General features: G+C 48.1%; 1 protein-coding gene across 2 annotated transcripts in view; it reads right to left on the reverse strand.

Moving 5' to 3' along the window:
* Nucleotides 1–13,901, reverse strand: part of BPI (bactericidal permeability increasing protein) — a 28,472-nt gene extending 14,571 nt beyond the window's left edge. For both annotated transcript variants that reach the window (XM_037495202.2, XM_054696579.1), the window contains exons 1-7: nucleotides 13,383–13,901; nucleotides 11,973–12,174; nucleotides 9,303–9,417; nucleotides 7,839–7,967; nucleotides 6,261–6,422; nucleotides 5,076–5,139; nucleotides 485–548 (exon numbers count right to left, since the gene is read on the reverse strand). In XM_037495202.2, the coding sequence (XP_037351099.1) occupies nucleotides 485–548; nucleotides 5,076–5,139; nucleotides 6,261–6,422; nucleotides 7,839–7,967; nucleotides 9,303–9,417; nucleotides 11,973–12,105 (667 nt within the window). In that variant the 5' untranslated portion in view covers nucleotides 12,106–12,174; nucleotides 13,383–13,901. The remainder of the gene's footprint in view (nucleotides 1–484; nucleotides 549–5,075; nucleotides 5,140–6,260; nucleotides 6,423–7,838; nucleotides 7,968–9,302; nucleotides 9,418–11,972; nucleotides 12,175–13,382) is intronic.
* Nucleotides 13,902–19,813: the final 5,912 nt, after the last annotated feature.

The following is a 19,813-nucleotide window of genomic DNA, read 5'->3' on the forward strand; positions in this document are numbered from 1 at the left end:
GCTTGCACTCATCTTGCTGAGGTGTTGGGACGCCGAGAGCAAGCAATGCTGCTGGGTGCGTGGCACATGGTGAGCCTCAGCCAGAGGGCTCCTCTCCCACCAAATGCAGCTCTTCACAGTCTACCAAGTACTTGGGGTTAGAGAGAATTGCCCCCATTTTAAAGATATGGAAATTGAGACCCCAAGAGGAGCAATCATCCACCTTGGATCTGTGTGTCTGGCCTCAGAGAGCTGGAAGTACTTGGTTTTTCAGTTCTTTCAAGGGTAGGGAATTAATGGGTGTGGGTGGCTTTGCCTCCTCACTTATGGACTTGCCATAAGGACCAGGAGCAAAGAGAATCCAATGCCAACTGCCATTTGAGAACAATCTATTCTACCCATTCCCACCCAGGCCCAGGCAAGTCTGGGAAACTTTAAGAATTTTCCCACCTCTCTACCCCCTACTTCTTTTATCTCAGACTCCTTGATCCCTCCCCACCCTTACCTGGCAGTGTCTGGAAAAAAGGTTGCAGTTTGGAGATCACAGAGCTTCTCATTACCTCGCAGATCTGGGGAGAACCAAGGAAGTGATCAGTGAGGGATTCCCATTGTGGAAGCTGTCTTTTGGGAAAACAATCCAGGCAGGTTTTGCTTTCCTTGAAAATAATGTAACTAAGGAAGTTTCCCTTTTTCTTTGGCCACCAAGAAGCTCAGAATTGGGCCTCCCCGGTGGCGCAGCAGTTGAGCGCTGGGTTGCGAAGCTCCCTGCGGCCTCTGCGGCGGCGCCGGTTCGATCCCCAGCTGCTCCCCGGCCACTGGAGGAGGGTCCCACATGGTGCGCAGACCTCTCCTGCTGCCCGCTGCTCCCCTCAGCAGTGTACTTCAGTCCTTCTGCCTGTTCTGCTCCCTGCTCTGGCTCTGGTGAATTCTCTCACCCTCCCGCGCTTCTGACTGTACCCAGTGCATGTATAAACAAAACAAACAAACAAACAAATAATAAATAAATAAAACATGCCTCTATAAGGAAAAAAAAAAGAAGAAGCTCTGAATTCAGTAGGCAGCTTAGAAACAATTACTGTATATGACTGTATATGATCTCTATATCTGTATTTTCATTCCTAATCTGGTGTGGAAATTCCCTGATGGATATTTGATGTTTTTGTTTTATTTTTTTTTTCCCCCCACTGAGGTAGTTACTCCTTTTCTTGAGACCTCTATTTTCTCATCTGTGTGATGGAATGTGGCAGGTTGTATTTTCCATCTGACTTGCTCTTCTGTAACATGGCCTTGCCATGCCCCCATCATTGGTGGACTATGTGATCTCCCCCCTAGAATCTGGTCATTTGTTTATAATCAATAGACTATGGCAGGAGTGACATCATGTAACTTCAGCAGCAAGGTCATAACAATGTGTGCACCTTCCACCTTGGTCTCTTCAAAGGTTCCCTCTGGAGACCCAGTGACATACTGTGAGAAGCTCCAGCTCCATGGAGGGAGTTACAGGTAGTTGCCGGGGTCAGCAGCCCCAGCTGAGAGGAGCCTTCTTGTCTTCCCAGCCCAGGAACCATAGGTGTGAGAGAAGATCCCTTGGGATAGTTCTAGCCGTGGGCTTTGGAGTTTTCCCAGATGAGACCTAGACATCATAGAGCAAGACCGGCTAAGACAGCTCTGCCGTGCCTGTCAATTTCCTGATCCACAGTCTCCAGGAGCCTTACAACACGGTGGCTGCTTTACGATGCTACATTTGGGGCTGTTTCCCAGTGATAGAGATTCCCTAGCCTGAAGGGACTGGGGGGCTAAACAAGCCCCTGCTTTCACAAGGTTGCTCTCCCCATGAGTAACCTTTGTTTGCCTCTGAGTCACTGTGGTCCTTGCCTTTCTTGACTGTCGGGTAGCCCCTGCCATGGGGGCTCCCCTCTCCTTCCATCTACTCTTCCCCGGAAATGGAAATACTGCGAGCTCTGATTCCCTTGCAAAAAAGTCAGAGCTCCTTGGTGTTCCTTTCTGGGTCCCCGTTCCTTCCACACATGGCCCTGCCCTGCTGGAGGTCACCTGCGCCTGGCGTGAACAGCTGGTCCACACCTTGCAACCCACCCCCCTGAGGGCTGAGCTGCCCAGATCTCGCCCCCAAATGCCAAAGAGTTATAGGCACCAGAAACAGCCTGGGCCGAAGAGAGGTGAGAGTTGGTGCAGAAACACCTTGGCCTCCTCAACCCTTGGGGCCAGTTCTGAGAAGGGGAATGAAGCAGGGAGCAAGAGAGGGAGCGGGAGGGTTGGAAGGGAGAAAGAGAGCAGCAACAGAAGGAAGAAAGAAAGGAGAGCAAAGCAGGCGTGGGGGGAAACAGAGAGAGCAAATCTGGTTTCTTAGGGAGTGTGTTTCTTTTTTTTTTTTTTTTACAGATTTATTTTTCACTTATACAAGAGCTGGGGCACAGGCCAGAGGCACGGGAGGGTAAGAGGATTCAGCAGAGACAGAGTGGGGAGTAGGACAGGCAGACAGACTGAAGACACTGCTGAGGGGAGCAGCGGGCGAGACAGATGAGGTCTGCCGCGCCATGTGGGTATCTCCCTGGCCGGCCGGGAATTGAACCCGCACTGCAGAGGCTGCGGACAGCTTCAACAGCATGGTGCTCAACCCGCTGCATCACTGGGGAGGCCTGGGAGTGTGTTTCTATCTCATAAGACTCCTTGCTTCAAGAGGACTAGAATCTGAGGAGACTGCACCTCCATTCCTAGTGGCCAGGGGTGGACAGGGTAGGGGGTGGTTATGGGGCAGTAATCTGGCAAATGGGACCCAACCACGCCTGAACTACCTACCTGCCCTTGAGCCACTGCCCTCCAATGCTGCTCACCCACAAGGGCCACCAGATGGCTCCAGAGCACAGCAAATCACGCGGCAGCCTGGAGCACGGCTGCCTGCCGCCACCCCGCTACGCTCCCCCCACCCCCACACACCTGATACAGAGTTGGGCTCTTCTTCCCTCAGGTAAAACCTCTCCTCAGTATTCCTTGAAGTCAGATTCCAACTCACTTCTCTTTCAGCCCTTCCTAGCATCAGAGACACCCTGAACCTTCATTCATTCATTCATTCCTCCATTTGTTCAGGCTAAATACACTCTTCTAAACAATATCTTCTTATGATTAAGAGCTCTGTCTCTGAGGTGGGTGACTGGGGTTTGAATCCCAGCTCTACCACTTCTTCTATCTGTGTCTCAGTTGACTCATCTGTAAAATGGGGATACCATGACAAGTAAGGACTTTGTGTGGGTTAAATGCTAGACTCTTTGTAGAGAGCTTAGTCCAGGGCCAAGCCCACTGCAAGCACTTAAGAATGTATAGTCCAAACTCCTCCTCCTCTTCCCCAACACCATGGTCCTCTTCACCACCATCTCCCTCCTCACCACCCTCATCATTAGCATCATCATCATTCCTCTTTAGTTGGGTGACAATTGAGGGGGCTCAGTGCTATCAAGAAATAATCTGTTTAAGCCCAAATGCCCAAAAATAGATGACTGGATCAAGAAGATGTGGTACATATACACCATGGAATATTACTCAGCATTCAAAAAAGATAAACACATGCAATTTGCAGCAACATGGATGGCGCTGGAAGGGATCATGCTCAGCGAAATAAGCCAAAAAGAAAAAGAAAAATACCGGATGGTCTCACTCATAGCAGGAATCTAGAAAACTTAAATAAGGGACCAGGAAAAAGAATAACTATAAGAAAGTGAAAATCAAAATCAACAAAAAACTATGAACCAGAGACACTTTTTGGGGGGTGGGGGCCGGGAGGGGAGGGATTGGGGTCAGAATGGGGCATGTGCAGTTGTATGGGGGAATATAAAAATAAAATTTATTATTAAAAAAAAAACAACCCAAAAAAAAAAAAAAAGAAATAATCTGTTTAATAGTCCCATATGTTAAATACATGCTAACCCCCCTCTCCTGCTGTTACTTCATTACAAAGACAGTGAGCAGTGGGGGAGCAGGCTGCTAGGTGAGCACACTGCCTGCATTATTTCAGTCATCCTGAGGGCAGCTTGGCTGAGACTATGTTAATGTCCCCATTCTACAGATGGTGAAACTGAGGTTCAGAAAGGTCAACTAATTTGTTCAAGGTTATATAGCTGGTGACACCCTGGAACAAGAGGGCTGGTTCCAGAGACTTTACCTCTAAAACCAACAACCCACAACTCACTGTGTTTTTGTTTTGGGTACAATCAGAAGCACGGGAGGGTGAGAGAATTCACCAGAGCCAGAGTGGGGAGCAGAACAGGCAGAAGGACCGAAGTACACTGCTGAGGGGAGCAGCGGGCGGCAGGAGAGGTCTGCGCGCCATGTGGGACCCTCCTCCGGTGGCCGGGGAGCAGCCGGGGATCGAACCGGCACTGCAGAGGCTGCGGGCAGCTTCGCAACCCAGTGCTCAACCGCTGCGCCACTGGGGAGGCCCTGCACAACTCACTGTTACGTATTTTTGATATCCACACTTTTTTTTTTTTTAACTTTTACGGCATGCCTTTGGAGAGAGTATTTCATTTGACTGACGTGTCCGTACCCACACTGTCAGTGCTTTGGTCCAGAAACCAGCATCTCCCATCTGAAAGATTGCACAACCCTCTCCAGTCCCTCCCTGCCCCCACTCACTGTCAGCCCCCCCCCCCCAGACAATCTCATGACAGCCAGAGAAATTTTTCTAAAGCGCAGATCTAGCCAAGTCCCCGCCTTGCTCCTCACTGTATGTTTTCAGGGTGGGAAACAGCAAAAACAGGGTTCAAGGTGTGGTGGGGCTGGGGAGGGAGGCCAGGGCTCTATGAGGGCTGTCGGGAGAGCCACAGTTTCCCTGCAGGGAGGATGTGGGGGCGGGGGAGAGCAGAGGCAAGTCTGCTGTGGCTGTGGGACGAGACTGTTTCTTAGCCCCGCCGGCCTGCTCAGACAAGCACGCGTGGCTGATGTTTAGACTAGACCGGCGGTGAAAGGGCTGCGAGGCCAGTGAGGTGGCCGGGGCGTGGGGAAGCCATAGCTGTGCCCCTGAGGTGTGTGGAGACTGAGGGCACCTCCACCTCTGACAGTGATGAGACCCTTGCCCCTCCTACCTTGCTGGACATGGCATTTTGGAGTGAGGACTCGATTTTTTTGTGGAAGAGTTGGATCAGCCACCTGGAAATTGACACGTGGGACATGAGACATCCCAAATGTCCTCATTTGTCCTCCCTCCTCCACATAGGACTGGTCCCCAAATGCACACTACCCCCCCCCATTAGCCACGTCTCCCCTTCACACCATTACATCCTCATTCACAACTGGACCTCTGTACCCCCCCCAGCCCATTTCCTTCCCATCTCTATACACCCACACTGTTCCTCCATGTCCCCCTTGTGCCTGGGTCTCCACCCACCCCAGGGCCTTGTACATGCTGTTCCCTTTGCTAAAAACACCCCCTGCCCCTGACAGCTGCCTAATTAACTCCTACTTATTCTTTTCAAGTTAATTCAAATGTCATTTCTGCAAGGAAGAACCGGCCAGTCCCCAGACCAGCCCAGTTCCTCCTGATCTATGCAGTGGGTGCACTGGCTGCCTCTTTTCTTAGTTCCATCCTTTTGTAATTCTTTGCAAACTGCTAGTAATGCAGTGATTCAATGAAGATGTCTTCCCCTCTAGGCTGGCAGCATCGAGAGAACAGGGAATGTGTGGTCAACAGTCTAGGGTCAGATAGCTCTGGGTTGAATCCCTTCAACACTGACTAACTGAAAACTCAGGTGATTTCCCATCCTCTTTGTACCTTGGTTTTCTCCCCTGAAAATGGAATAATACTAGTGCCTCACAGAGTTGTCGTGTGGCTTAACTGAGCTCAGGTATGAGCTTATACCCATGCCCAGCACACAGTAAGCCTCTGGTCCACATTACTTATTTCTCAAATTTTAGTGGCCATTTCTTGGACACATTGCACAAGCCTGGTGCACAGCAGATTCTGACTCCATTTGTTGAGTGGAGGGGCAGAGAATGCCTACAAGTCTGTGCTGAACATTCTATGGTTTAAGGTACATAAACTGGTTAGCCCAGGCCAGAGGCATAGTAAGAGCTCTGTAAAGTCTGATAAATGGTTGTTGATGGACAAGTGGCTCTTGGAGGCAGGGACAGTGTCTGCTCCATCTGTGGAGTCTTGTGGATGAACAAGGCTCTGGACAAGGCCTGGCATGGAAGTGGCATCGGACATGTTTTCTGTCTATAGCATGATGGGGACAGCTCCCTCCTCCCACCCATACCCCAGGAGACCATACCCCAGGCTGCTGCCCGAGATGTGTATGTGGGCGCTGTCCATGTGGCTGCTGCAGCTGGCACAGAAGATGGTGGAGTGGCCTGTGGTGGAGTTGCAGCCCAGTTTCAGAGCAGACAGAATGGAGATGCCCTCCAAGCTCAGGTCAAAGTTGCCACTGGCTTTGCTGAAAGGAAACAGGAATGACTTCAGCAAGCAATTTCTTCCCCATTGCCATTTAACCTTCACCCCAATGCTGGAAGTTAGGGTGACTAGAATCCTTCTCCAGGTAAGGTGGTAGAGTTCAGAGAGGGAAGGAAATCTGCCCAGGTCACACAGCAGCTGAGTAAAAGAGCCAGGATCCCAATGTGAAGTGTAAAGCCATGTCTGCCTGGCAGAACCTTGTTCTTACCCACTGCCTCAGTCCACTGTCCTTGCTGTGTGACCTGGGGCATATTTCTTAACCTCTCAGGGCTTCATTTCTTCGCTCAGACCCTGCACTAGCCTCAGAATACCAGTTTTGATACCAAGAAGCTGGGTGTTTGGGGCCACTGACATTAATTCATGAATGACCTTGTTCATTAAATGTGGTTAAGGACTCCTAAGGGGTAAAATGGGCTCTGGGTAAGAGAGTGGACAGGAATAGAGTTTGTCAACTCTTCCATAATGTGATGAAGTGTTGTTGTTGTTGCTAATATCATTCATCAATAAATGTAATGATAGAAACCAAAAAACCCAGGTGGAGAACTAAGCAAATCTCGTGCTGGGAACAGACAGAACCAGAGGCAACTGAGGTGCTCCCTTGCCATTGCCGCCCTGGCTCCCCACAAAGGAGAAGTTGCTGAAGTGTTTGGTTAATCTGAGCTGCTCTCACTCGCAGGCAGGGTTTCTGTGGTGAGAATCCAATTTTGAGATTCAGAGTTGAGGAGTGTATAATTTGCCCCGATTTCTCACCCTCTCCCTGACCCTCAACCACATCTATACCCTCACCCTGTCTTGGGCAGAGGGGGTGCCCATTTCCAGGCTCTTGGCTTTGGGTGTGGCCACAGGGCCTGCATTGGCCAATGTTCTGAATAGAAGTGACTGCAGGCTAGTCCTGAGCCTAGGTGTAGGCTTTAAGGGCCCTGACATACTTCTGATTGCCCCTGGGTACCTCTGCCAGCACCGAAGATGTGCTCAGTGCGCGGGTCCAAGCGGGAGGCAGGGAGCAGAGCTGTCTCGCTGAGCCCAACTGAGATCAGGGAGCCAGAGACAACACGTAGATACACAAGTGATAACATACCATTTATTCTAAGCCTCTGAGCTTGGGGTGGTTTGTTACCCAGCCATCGCTATCTGATTCAGGGGAAATTAAAGGTCCCCCTTAGTCTTCCATCCTAAGACACATGGAGCAACTGAGCCTTGCCAGTGCCCGGCATCTGACATGTGGACAAATGCTAAGTGATTAACCAAGGGATGTGTTGAATCTTCTTGGGTGAAAAATTACCCCCAAGAATTCAATGGGAACAAATGGCAAAAATTCCTGAGACCCTGGCTCTCGTTCCTTCTGATGATCACCAAATGCTCACCCGGAGAGTCAACAAACCCATGCTTGGAAACGCACATGAAATTCTTTTTTGCCTTCCACTTTCCGCTGATCTTGATATTGGCATTTTCGATGATAAGATTAAGGCCCACATTGGGCAACAGTTTTATCTGGGAACTGGGAAGCTGGAATTCATGGATAAACATGCTGAAGAGAAACAAAGAGAAATGACTTGGAGCCAGCACTTTCTTCCCCATCGCCATTCATCCTTCACACCAATTCTGGAAAGTTCAGTTTAGTTAGTCTCCTGGGGTCCAGACAAGGATTCAGTTAAAAATGCAGACTCACCCCCACCTCCACCCCAGCCCTTCACCCCATCTATTCCAAGAGAACCCAGAAGACTTGAGAATTATGGACATTAGCTAGGCTTTGAGGTGAGGCAAATCTACATTTGAATTCTGCTCCTCGATTTATTATTGTGTGGCCCTGAGCCTCAGTCTCCTCATTTATAAAATGAACACAATAATCTCTGTCTTGTAGGGTGTCTGTCAATTAGTGTTATATCTTGATTATAAGTACTGCAGAGGAGTGGAATGAATCTGTCTTTTTTCACTATTTATAGCAAATTTTTTTGAGTACCTACTATGTGCCAAATAATTACGATGTGTCAAATACATAGTAGGTGCTCTAATTATTTTCAGAATGAATAGATTCATAACATTCTATAGAAGATTTATGAGATTTCAATAAATTCCAATTTATGGACTTTCTACCCAGCACCATTAACTCCTTCTTATGGTAACAGAACCGCTGTTTTACTTTGGGAGAACCACTTCTTACATCTATTCCATGTTACTCCAAAGAAAATTTATTTCTCCTCCATCTTCAGGGAGAGAAGCTTGTGACTTAGACATAGGTTAATTAGTGTATTTTAGTTCCTTGACCAAAGTGATTGGTTTAGAAGTATGTACTTAGCCTATGATGGATAATCAGAGTGCATTTTAGGGTTTTTGCTTTAGTAGTAAGGCAACTCCTGCCTCAGGACTTGGAGTTCTGAGATGTGGTGGTCATCTTGCCTCTTCGAAGGGACATTCTACTTGAGAATTAGACCTCCTCAAGGGAAGTGAGGGTGGGAGGTAATGAGAGAAACAGGGTCCAATGACATTTGAGCCTACCTCCAGCTGATCCTGAAGGCAGACTATTCCAGGAAATTTTCAATCATGTGAGCCAATTAATTTGATTTTAGGCCATTTAGGATTAGGCTTGCCATTCTTGAACTCCCTCCCCAAAATCCTAATAGATATGTGTGCCTGGTGCAAAGTTCTGGGCTCATGATACATCCCCTGTGTAGTCATGGTAAGTGCCTGCAAGACAGTTTTTCTGGCTTCCTCCCTGCTCAGCTTGGGGAACTGTACCTCCTTGGGATGGTGTCAACTCTAGATTTGGGGTCCATGTCATTCTTAGTTGTTGGGGTTTATGCCTCTGGGCTTCCATGGTTTGGTGGCCCCAGAATACTTGGTGATCAAATGCAATAGGTCTTACCTATAGAAGTTATACTGCCCTTTACCAATAACTTTGATCTTAAAGCTTCCTGAGAAATCTGGAATCTTGATCTTCTCCAACTCTTTCTTCAGCACAGCTACTCCCTGCTGGCAGGCTGAGGAGAGAAAGCAGTGGTGAGGTCAGAGGCCCATTACCTCCGGTCTATAGAGGAGACAGTGGGATTAGAAAGGTCCAGAAAGGGGTCAGTCAAGATTCTCTGTAAAGGACCGGATAGTAAATATTTTCAGCTATCTCAGCAATATGTCTCCATCACAACTACTCAGCTTTGCAGTTATTATCCCAAAGCAACCATAGACAATATGGAAATGAGTGGTATGGCTATGTGCCCACAAAACTTTATTTATAGACACTGAAGTTTGAATTTCATATGATTTTTATACATTGTGAGATATTGTTTTTCTTTTGATTTTTTTCCTTTTAAAAATATAAAAACTACTCTTAGCTTATGGGACATACAACAACATGTGGCAGGTCAGAATTGGCCTGTGAGTTTGCGAGCCTTGGTATAAAATATCACCCCCTCCTATACGCAGTCACGTATGCTAAGAGTATTGTTAGATACCTGCTCTGTGCCTGGCTGTCACAGATATTCCTTCTCTTGGCTTCTGGACTCTCCACAGGACTTTTGCATGTGCCATGCCTGCTGTCTCCTAGACCCTTTTCTCCCATCTTCACCCGATCACCTTCTAGTCAGCTCTTTCATCACTTCTTCCGGGAGCCTTCCCTGACTCAGCACATGAGAGCAATCCCCTTGTTATTCTCACCACACTGTGGGCATCTCCTTGAAGCTCCATTGCCACAGATAACACATTTATCCACCTCACTTTTTGATTAATATCACTCTCCCTTAGTTGATGTAAGCTTGAAGGTCAGTGGTAATCTCTGCTTTACCACTCCCCTATGTTTACCACAGCAACTGGTACTTAATATTAGAATGCGCTTGATATTTGTGCAATGAGTCAATAAATAAATTTACCAGTGTCAGGAATTCGACTATCAGTTATTACATGGCTAGCATCATCAAGGAACCAACTAGAAGGCAAACACATTACCTGAAAAGGAGTAAGTAGTAAGGTGAGGGGTCACAGGTTTTGTATTTGCCATGCCAGTTTAGAAATAATAATAATAATAATAATAATAATAAACACTGATAAGCTCTTTTTCTGTGCCAGGCACTGTTCTGCATTCTGTATCTATATTAAGTTACTAAATCTGAACAATCCTAGGAAGTTGGTCCTTCTGCCACCCCCAATTCACCTATGAGGAAGCTAAGATTCCTGACAGTAGTGGAAGCAGGATTTGAATCCAGGCCTGCCGAACCCAGAGCCAGGGCTCTTCTGAAGGTTCAAAAGTAAACAAAGCGATGGCCCTTCTGAAGGTTCAAAGGTAAATGGCACTTAGCCACTGCCTGGAACGGAAAGAGGGTGTGAGAAGATCGGGATCTGGGGCTCAGCAAGTCCAGCAGGGTCTCTAATGCTGTGCCAAAAGGTAGGACAGCCTCTAAGGGCACCAGGGAGCCAGTGGGTGATGTGAGAGGAAGGGGAGGTACGTGAGCAGATTGTGGCTTTTCAGAAAACTCCCTCTGGTTGCCACATAGGATGTGAATAGAGGGTAAACTGAGGCTACTATAACAAAACACAAAGACTTCTGGGTTTAAAGGCTGAGTCCAAGTCTCTGCTCCTGGGAAGCTCAGGGTCACCCCAGGCATTATTGTGTGGCTAGCAACATCAAAGAACCAAATAGAAGGCATATTCCTTTCTCCTAGTTCATGCAAACCTCTGTCTGCACCTTGGAATTCAGAGGCGTCCTACCTGGGCTGGGATAGGAATTCAGGAACCAGGTGTAGGGTGCCCCTGAGTCCTAACTTAGTTTCCCCGTTGGTACACCAATTAATAGGGCATTTCCTTCCCTAGGTCTGAGTTCCCGGGGGCTGGCTAACCTCCACTGTCATGCATCTCATCTCTCTGCCCCTTGGAGGCAGCATAGAGCAGTGGCAGCCCAGGGTGTCAGGCCGGACTGGAGCTAAAATACAGACGGCACATTTTCAGAGTCCCTTCTCCAAGTCTCAGCTTGCTCATATGTCAGTGTTGCCAGTAACAGAATGTCCCACCCAGCGTGGAACTACAGACAAATGGACTCAAGTGGTTAAAGCTCCTAGCTAGTGCCTGGTGCTGATCTGAGCGGGCCAGCGATTCATGCCACTGTTTCCTCTGTCTGGGCCATATGAGTGGCCCTCTCTGGGTCACCCAGATGGGCACACCCAAACCCCTGCCCTCGGGGTGGCCACTAAGAAGATTGCTCCCACACACATTCCCTTCTCCTACCAGCATCCTCAGATAGCCTGAGCAGCTCTGCCCACACTGAAAACTGAGCCAGGGAATCTCAAGGCACAGAGATGACAACCAGCTTTGGAAGAAAGTGGAGGGCCTAGAAACCCGAACTGAGGATTGGGTGGAGGTAGGGAGGGGACCAAGAGGACCTTAGAGGCAGGAGCACAGCACTTGGAGTCCTCCAGACCAGTGTTCCAATCCCATAAAGGGCCTACTTGAAAAGCTGTGAGCATGCCATGCACAGGACTTAAAGAGCTGCACACAGCAGGTGTTCAATAAGTGCTTTTCAGGGGTGGGAGCAGAAAGAAAGAAGTATTACCATAGTCCAGGCCCTTCTGGGTAATCCTGGCCACGATGCCAGGATTGGTGGTCGCAGTCACAGCTGTGCCTAGGGCAGCCAGCACCATCAGGCTTGCCCACCTCTGCATGTTGTTGTCTAGGCCCCGGGCCATGTCTTCTTCCTCAGAGCTGCCAAAGCCTCCAGGCCTTGGAGAGGATCCAGGGACCTATAAAGGGGCTGCCTGGGGAAATGCAAGTCAGTTGAACTCAGAAATGAGGAAGGAACCTGGGAGGGGAAAGAGTAGGGGAGGATGTTGGCCTTCAGTTCCCCACCAAAGCTGGGGGCACAGCTCTGGGGCAGCCAGAGTGTATGCGTGCATGCATACATGTGTGTGTGTGTGGGGGGGGGGCGTATATGTACGCAACCTGCGGTGTGTGTGCATATGAGTGATGTGCGGCCTATGTGTGTATATGAGGTATATGTGTGCAGCCAGCAGTCTGTGTGGGTATGTATATGTAGGCATGCATGTTTGTGATGTGTTGCACATGCGGGTGTGTGAGGTATAGTGTGTGGTGTGTGTGCAGTATGTGGTGTGCATATGTGTATGCAAGTGCACGTGTGTATGTGTGTGTGTGTGTGTGTGTGTAAGTTAGCTGGGATTTCTGGTTCTGGGCATTGTTCCCTGCCCTAAGCACCCACTTCCTTTCTCCGAGTCCCCACCTTAATTCCCTCCATCTAAGGATTTCCTTGAAGCTCCATGGTGGATATATCAGGGTACACTCAAGTTTTCTGTTCTATTGAGGTATAATTGCCATATATACTTACGATGTATAAACTTGTACCTCGTGCAATGTGGTGATTTGATATATGCCTGCATTGTGAAATGCTCCACAACCAAGTTACTCAACACGTCCCCCTCTCACACGTAGTGACCATTTTTTTGTGTGGTAAGAACACTTGAGATTTACTCTCCTAGCAAATCCCAAGTCTCCACTCCAGCACTGTTACCTGTACTCACCGTACTGTACATCAGATCCACCAAACTTACTCCTTTTATAACGGAAAGTTTCATTTTTCTTTCTAGTTTTGATTTCCTTGATATTTCCCATAGTAAAACATACAAGAAAACAGAACTTTTGATAATTTGCCTGTCTTGAGCGACAGTGGTGATAATTGATGGAATTTTGTAGTCTGCTCTCTTAGCTGTGGTTTTAAGTTTCAGCTCTGCCACTCTCTGCTAGTTTGACCAATTTCTTCTTCTGTTGGGAGGGAATAATCAGAGCACCCTCCCCCCCTGGGATTATTGCGAAAACAGAAAGGGCTTTTAAACCACATGAAGAACTTAGCAAAATGCATAATAAGCAACACAAATGGTATCTACGAATGTCACCCTGACTTTAAAAGTAATGTGTTCAGTGGTCAAAATTTAAGAACCAGAATCAAAATTACCTGCAATCCCTGAGTCTAAAGAGAAGCAGAAGTATTTAGAGTATTTTGCCCACCCCACCCCCCTTATTTTTTGGTAAGGTAGGTAGGTCCAGTGTGTGTTTTTTAACAAAGAAAACTGCGGTGGCATCGGTCAGTCTGTGGCGTGCCCTTTTTCAACAAACAGTGTGTCGTGAACATTCTCTCCCAGCATTACATATTTCATTGCTTCCTCATCCCACAGTTTTCTTCGCCACACTTGTTTTCGGTCTTTTTCACCCCTTCCTTTGACAGATGTGGAACTTGAGGTTTTCAACGGGGAAGTGTTCTTCCCACAGCCACCCAGCCAGCGGCGAGGGGAGCTGGGAACCAAACGCTGGCGCCTAGGCAGGTCCCCACACCGTCCTGAGTCCTTCAGCGCCTCGGAGGGCTGTGTGTGTGGGGGGCACTTAGGTACTCTCCACCCATCCCAGCTTTCCCGACCGGTCCCAGTCTTCTCGGCCCCTGCAGCTCCCTTGCAGCAGCTTCAGGCCCTGGGTGGGCGGGAACCCCGCCGGGGCAACAGCTCGGTCTCCATGGTGATGGGAGGAGGGGCGGGGTGTGGAGGGGGCAGCCGCCTTCTCTCCTGCTGGGGCTCCATCAGCCCCCTGGCGCCCTGTCTCCCCACGCTGATTTTATGAAAGTCTAATGAAGCCAGCTGAGACCCGAGGACGTGAGACCTCCGGGGTTTTGTATGTCCGCCCCCTCTCTCCTTTGCCTAGTTCTCAAAGGTTCTCCCTTCCCACCCCCATCCACAGCAAGAATCCTGGCTGCTGAGGAAGGCAAACACTGGCAGTGCCCAGAGACCAGTATACTATGTACCAGGTGCTTTTCGTATAGTACCTTCCAGGGCTAAAAACAACCCGTGAGGGAGGGATGATTTTTTTCCATTTTGGAAAACATTGTTTGATTCAGAGCCATCATGTTCCTGTCAATGTCACATCACCTTTCATGGAGAGAAGACTCCTTCCCTCTACCTGGGCTGTTGCCTGGAGGACTTGTCTCCCTGGGTCCTTAGCCCAGCTTTACCTTCCTGGGCCCCCAGAGTCATATGCACAAGGAAGATAGCTCTAAGAAACAGCCAAAACATATAGATGGATGACTTTTCCTAAAATTAGATGTTTGAAAATACACAGTAGCCAAAAATTGCCGAATCCCCAGGGCCCAGGCAGATGTTGCATCTGTGAGGGTGTCAGACAGGAAAGGAGCATTAAGATGAAACTTGACTTACATTGCCACAAAATTAAAATCTTAAAACCACCCAACAAGTTTCTGAATAAGCAATCCCCACCCACTTCTCCCTGATGGTTCAGGTCCAGCCAAATTCTGATGGCCACAGAAGTACCCATTGCTTCAAAAATGACTCTCTACTTTGTTTTAGCTATACTGTCTTCAGTACAAATAACAGAAATGCCCAGCTCACATTGGCTTCATCTATAAGCACATTTATTATTTCAGAAAAAGAAGTCCACAGAGAGGATAGGCTTGAGGTTTTGGTTGATTTAGCAACTAACAAATATTTACCATCTGCCTAACTCTCTCTGCTCTGCCATCTTAGTGTCTTAGATTAACCCTTACACTGACTTCTCTCATGGTTGCAAAATGGATGCAGCAGCCCCTACCATCACATATAATCAGGTAGCTTCCAATATCACCTATATTTCTTCCTCTCCTCTTTTTTAGTTGAAGGGTAGGCCCCCCAAGATATTCAGATGGGCCTTCCTTAGACTGTCATTTTGACATGTGAATTATTTCTAGTTGAGGTCAGCTGAGGCCCTGAAATCTCACAAGAAACTTTTGCCACCCCATTAACTATTTAGAAAAATGAAAATTATCTTAAAAAGAGATCAACACTTTTTTGAGACATTCTCATAAGAAGTTATCTCCAAGGTACAAGAATCCTAATCCACCATTATGGTTTTTACCAGAAGTAAAGTCTATTGGAGAAACCTATGCATATAGCAGGGCAAACATCTGATCTTATCATATAAATTACCTGTTCCTATTCTGATGAGTCCCCCTTTTTTCTCCTGGAAGCCTCAACCCCCTACCTCATTCCTTAGTTTAGGAGATATATCTCCTTATTTTGCCCCATTGACACTGGAATCCATGTCCATGTAGATTCTTCAAGCATATGCAATTAACTCTGTTCTTTTCTCCTATTGTTCTCCTTGATGTTGATTTGATTGCTTGACCAGTCTGAGAAGATCCCAAATGGGTGGGAGGAATTTTCTTCTCTACCCCTACATGATCTTATAAAATATTTCAGACATATGGATAAGAATAGACAACTCTGCTTTATAACTTAACATCATGCCTAATTTACTTCATATAGTTTCTTTTAGTTCAACAACTTAATACAAGTATAGACATGGCAGAACCCCAATAAAGATAGAGAATAGTTTCATCATCTCCTTAAGCTCTAATATCCAACTAAACAAGGCTCAAATAACAAGGAACATAGATGCCAGCAGGAATTCAGCTATTTAAGAGCTGGTTAAGAATGGTTCAATTGGTCACTTAGAAAAATAAAAATGGGAAAAAAATTTTAAAAAAAGTTAGTTAAGTCTGCTGTGCCATCTTTTCCTATTTTTTATTTTTTTTTAAAAGATTTATTTATTTAAATATACAAGAGATGCAGGGTGGGGGTGGTGGGGGGTGAGAGGAGTCACCAGAGACAGAGTGGGGAACAGAACAGGCAGACTGACTGAAATACACTGCTGAGGGAAGCAGCGGGCAAGACAGGAGAGGACTGCTGTGCCATGTGGGTTTCTCCCTGGCTGGCTGGGGATTGAACTCATGCTGCAGAGGCTGCAGATTGCTTCATAGTGCTCAACCCCTTGCGCCACCAGATAGACCCCTCTTTTTCTATGTTTTTTAAAGATTTATTTATTTATTTATACAAGCATTGGGTACAGTCAGAAGTGCAGGAGGGTAAGAGAATTCACCAGAGCCAGAGCGGGGAGCAGAACAGGCAGACTGAGGCAGTACACTGCTGAGGGGAGCAGCGGGCGTGGCAGGAGAGGTTTGCGCATCATGTGAGACCCTCGCTGGCGGCCGGGGATAGAACTGGCACTAGAGAGGCTGTGGGCAGCTTCACAGCCCAATGCTCAACCGCTGCGCCACCAGGGAGGTCCTCTTTTTCTATTTTTTAAAGATTTATTTATTTATGCATACATAACTGGGGTACAGGCCAGAGGTACAGGGTGTGAGAGGATCTACCACTGACAGAGTGAGGAGCAGAACAGGCAGACTGACTGAATTTACACTGCTGAGGGGAGCAGTGGGCAAGGCAGGAGAGGTCTGCTGTGCCATGTGGGTTCCTCCCTGGCCGGCCGGGAATCAAACTCGAACTCATGCTGCAGAGGCTGAGGATAGCTTCACAGTGCTGTGCTTAACCCCTTGCACCATCAGGCAGGCCCTGCTGTGCCATCTTTAGGTGGCTCATTTTTTCTGGAAAAAAGTGCGTTGGTTTTGGAGCCGGCTCACCTGGGTCCCCACCAGGCTACCTTCTCCTTTTGTGATTCCATTCAAGCTCTCTGACCCTTTTAAAAATTGGGTTCCTTATTGAAAGATGGGGAAACAATGCTTGTCAAAGGGGTTGTTATGCAGATTAAATGAGATAATAATGAGTGAGAATCAATTTGCAGGGAGAAAGTGCTCCCTAAATAGTCATGAATCATCCTTTATCACGAGTTTCCTGGGAGAGCCCCCAGGAAAACACATGCAGTGGGGGAGGGGCTACCAAAATCAATGCTCCTGGCCCTCTGGTGTTTGCGTTTGGGCAGAAAGAGGAATCCATGGCTCACATTGCCTCTCTGGGCCTGCCCTTCCGGCACAGCAGGGTAGTCTGGATGTCACTTACACCTGCCAAATCACAGCTTCACTTTGCTGAACCTCTGTTTCTTCAGTTGTCCCCCTCTCTATGTGCAGGCAGGGGCCCTGGCTCAGGTCCAGCTTTTAGGTTTTACCAAGGGGCCACCTTTTGGTCAGTTGAGGCCCTATAAGTCTCTCCCTTTCTGCTGGATTCTCTGTTCTTTTCCTCCTTCCTTCCCATCCTGGTCCTGCTTCCTCTGTGTATTTGCTTGGGTATATGTTGTCTGTCACTTCCTGGTCCAGGACTGGGGATACAAGTGTAGAAGGGGCTCCATGGTGGGTCCTAGGAGTAAAGGGGAGGAGAGGAATAAGCCCCCATGGAGATCTGGTCTCAAGGTGTAGTGTCTAAGAGGCAAACAGATAATTTGCACCTTGGAGATGATCTTTCATGAGAGTGTCTCCCCAAATTGTTAGTGTCCTTCTCAACCTCAGGTTTCATAAAAGCACCCGTTTGGGTACTGTGGTTCTGGAAGTGGGAGCAGGTCTTTTCCATGAGATGATGGTGATAGTGATGATGATGGTGATGATGGTGGTGATGATGGTGATGATACCAGACCATAAGTGCTTGGAGCCTGAGAAGGACAAGCTCAGGCTAACCAGGCAACTCCCCAAAGCTTCCAGAAGGAGGTGATGAGACTTGACTTACCTGTGTCTCCTGTGTCCTGCAGAGACAGCCCACCTGCGCCTGGGAGCCGCGAGGAGGGGCCCCTCTGAAGATATTGGCTCTGCGCAAAGGACAGTTTCTGGGAGGTGCTGAGGTTGAGGGAAAGAAAAACAGAGAGCAAAGTAGCTCTCTCAGGGGGCCATGGGGAGGGCGGGTGTCATTTTCAGTTCCCCTTTCTTTCCAGAAACTGAAGAGCTTTGACTGTGCTACAAGCTTGATTTAGCAGGCTGGGCCTCCTCCAGCCAGAGGGAGGATCACAGGAAATGAAGTAACACACAATTGCCAAATGTCCTAGGGCCTCAGGCACCCAGAGCCATTTCCCTTCAGCCACATTAGGAAATAGGTGTGTGTGCACAGAAAGGCCCAGGGGGCTGGGGACTGGTCCCAAAGAAAACTTGCTGGTAAGGAACACACCTCACCCTGGCCTTCCCCGGGTGTGGTAAGGCCTGGGTGTGGCCTTCCCTGGGCTGAGGACACAGACAAATGTACTAGAGGGAAGGCTACAAGGAATGACCTGGCCTTGAGCCCTGACTTTGCTTCCACATGATCTTGAAGGAGTCTTTCCTCCCACCTAGGCTCCAGGGTCCTCATCTGTAAGAGCAGACCCCATCTTTGGAGGGCACAAACCACACCAGAAGCCAAATCAAGCTCTTGATTAACATTTTCTTTTGATCTTCACCTATCTCCTGAAAGAGGGTATCATTGGCTCCATTTCACAGGTGAGAAAATGGAGGTTCAGAGAAGTTAAGTAACTTGTCCAAGGCCACACAGCTGAGAAGTAGCAAGGTGAGGTTGAGGGCTTCAAAATGAGGGGAGAGTAAGTGCATTTCCCGTTGGATCATGAGATGGAGGTGACTATGAAATGCCAGGACTGTTGGAGAAATATGTCTCCTGAGCCCGCCTCTGGCAGGGACAGGTGTAGGGACACTCAGGCCAGGCGCAGAAAACAACTGAAGCAAAGGCACTGAGGCTAGAAACCTCCAGGGGGGTGCAGTGTGGGACTGCCAGGGGGAGATCTGTGGTCATGCTTTGGTCCTGTTTTTGGAGACGAGTGACCACCTCCACCACCACCACAATTTTTCAAGTACAAGGTCCTTCCCTAACAGTACTTAGATTGACAACCGATAGGTTAAGAAAAAGTCAGGGCATATTTAGCAATTCTTTTAAATGAATTTGCATTTTTTTAGCTCCCACTTTCAGACATTTGAAATGAAGAACATGTTTGATGATATTTGATACTGTTTGACCAAGGGACCTCCGAAATACCCAAAACTTGCCCTGCCGGTTCCCTAGCCTTGGTCCCCAAGACACCCGGGGAGCTCAGAAACAAAGTACTGATTTATTGTCAACTCTGCTGGCGCCAGGGCTGAGGCTGGGCTGGAGCACCAAAGACTGGGGAAGCGGGGGAGGCTGCCACTCAAGCTTTCAACTCATGCCAAAGTGCTCTCTTCGTTGCTGAGCACCTACCATGTGCTAGCCAGGCCTGGCACTCTGCACCGTTGAGGGGACACATTTGCTGATGACTGGAGGTGCCCACCCTCTGCTTCAGCCTGTCTGCTACAGAGCCTGACTTTGCTGGGCTGGCTTTTCTCTGCAGTGTTTTCTTGGATTCTGAGAAGCAGAACGAAGAAGAAGGGAGGGGTGAAGAGTGAAAGAAAAGACAAAGGATTTGCAGCTAACTCTGGGGCTTAGCTCTGTAACTTACATGTGGACAATGGGGTGCTCACTGCTTTGTTTCCTGGTCTATACCAAATACCTAGAAAGGCTCCTGGTACATAGTAGATGCTCAAGAAGTGCTTGTTGATTGAATGAAGAGTGTTTGGAGAATGGGGACTCCCCAAAAGATGATAGTGATGGTGATGCGGGATGGTTAAAG

The sequence above is a fragment of the Talpa occidentalis genome, unplaced genomic scaffold (assembly GCF_014898055.3).
Source record: "Talpa occidentalis isolate TD23 unplaced genomic scaffold, MPIMG_talOcc4v2.1 talOcc4.10, whole genome shotgun sequence".
NCBI lineage: Eukaryota > Metazoa > Chordata > Mammalia > Eulipotyphla > Talpidae > Talpa > Talpa occidentalis.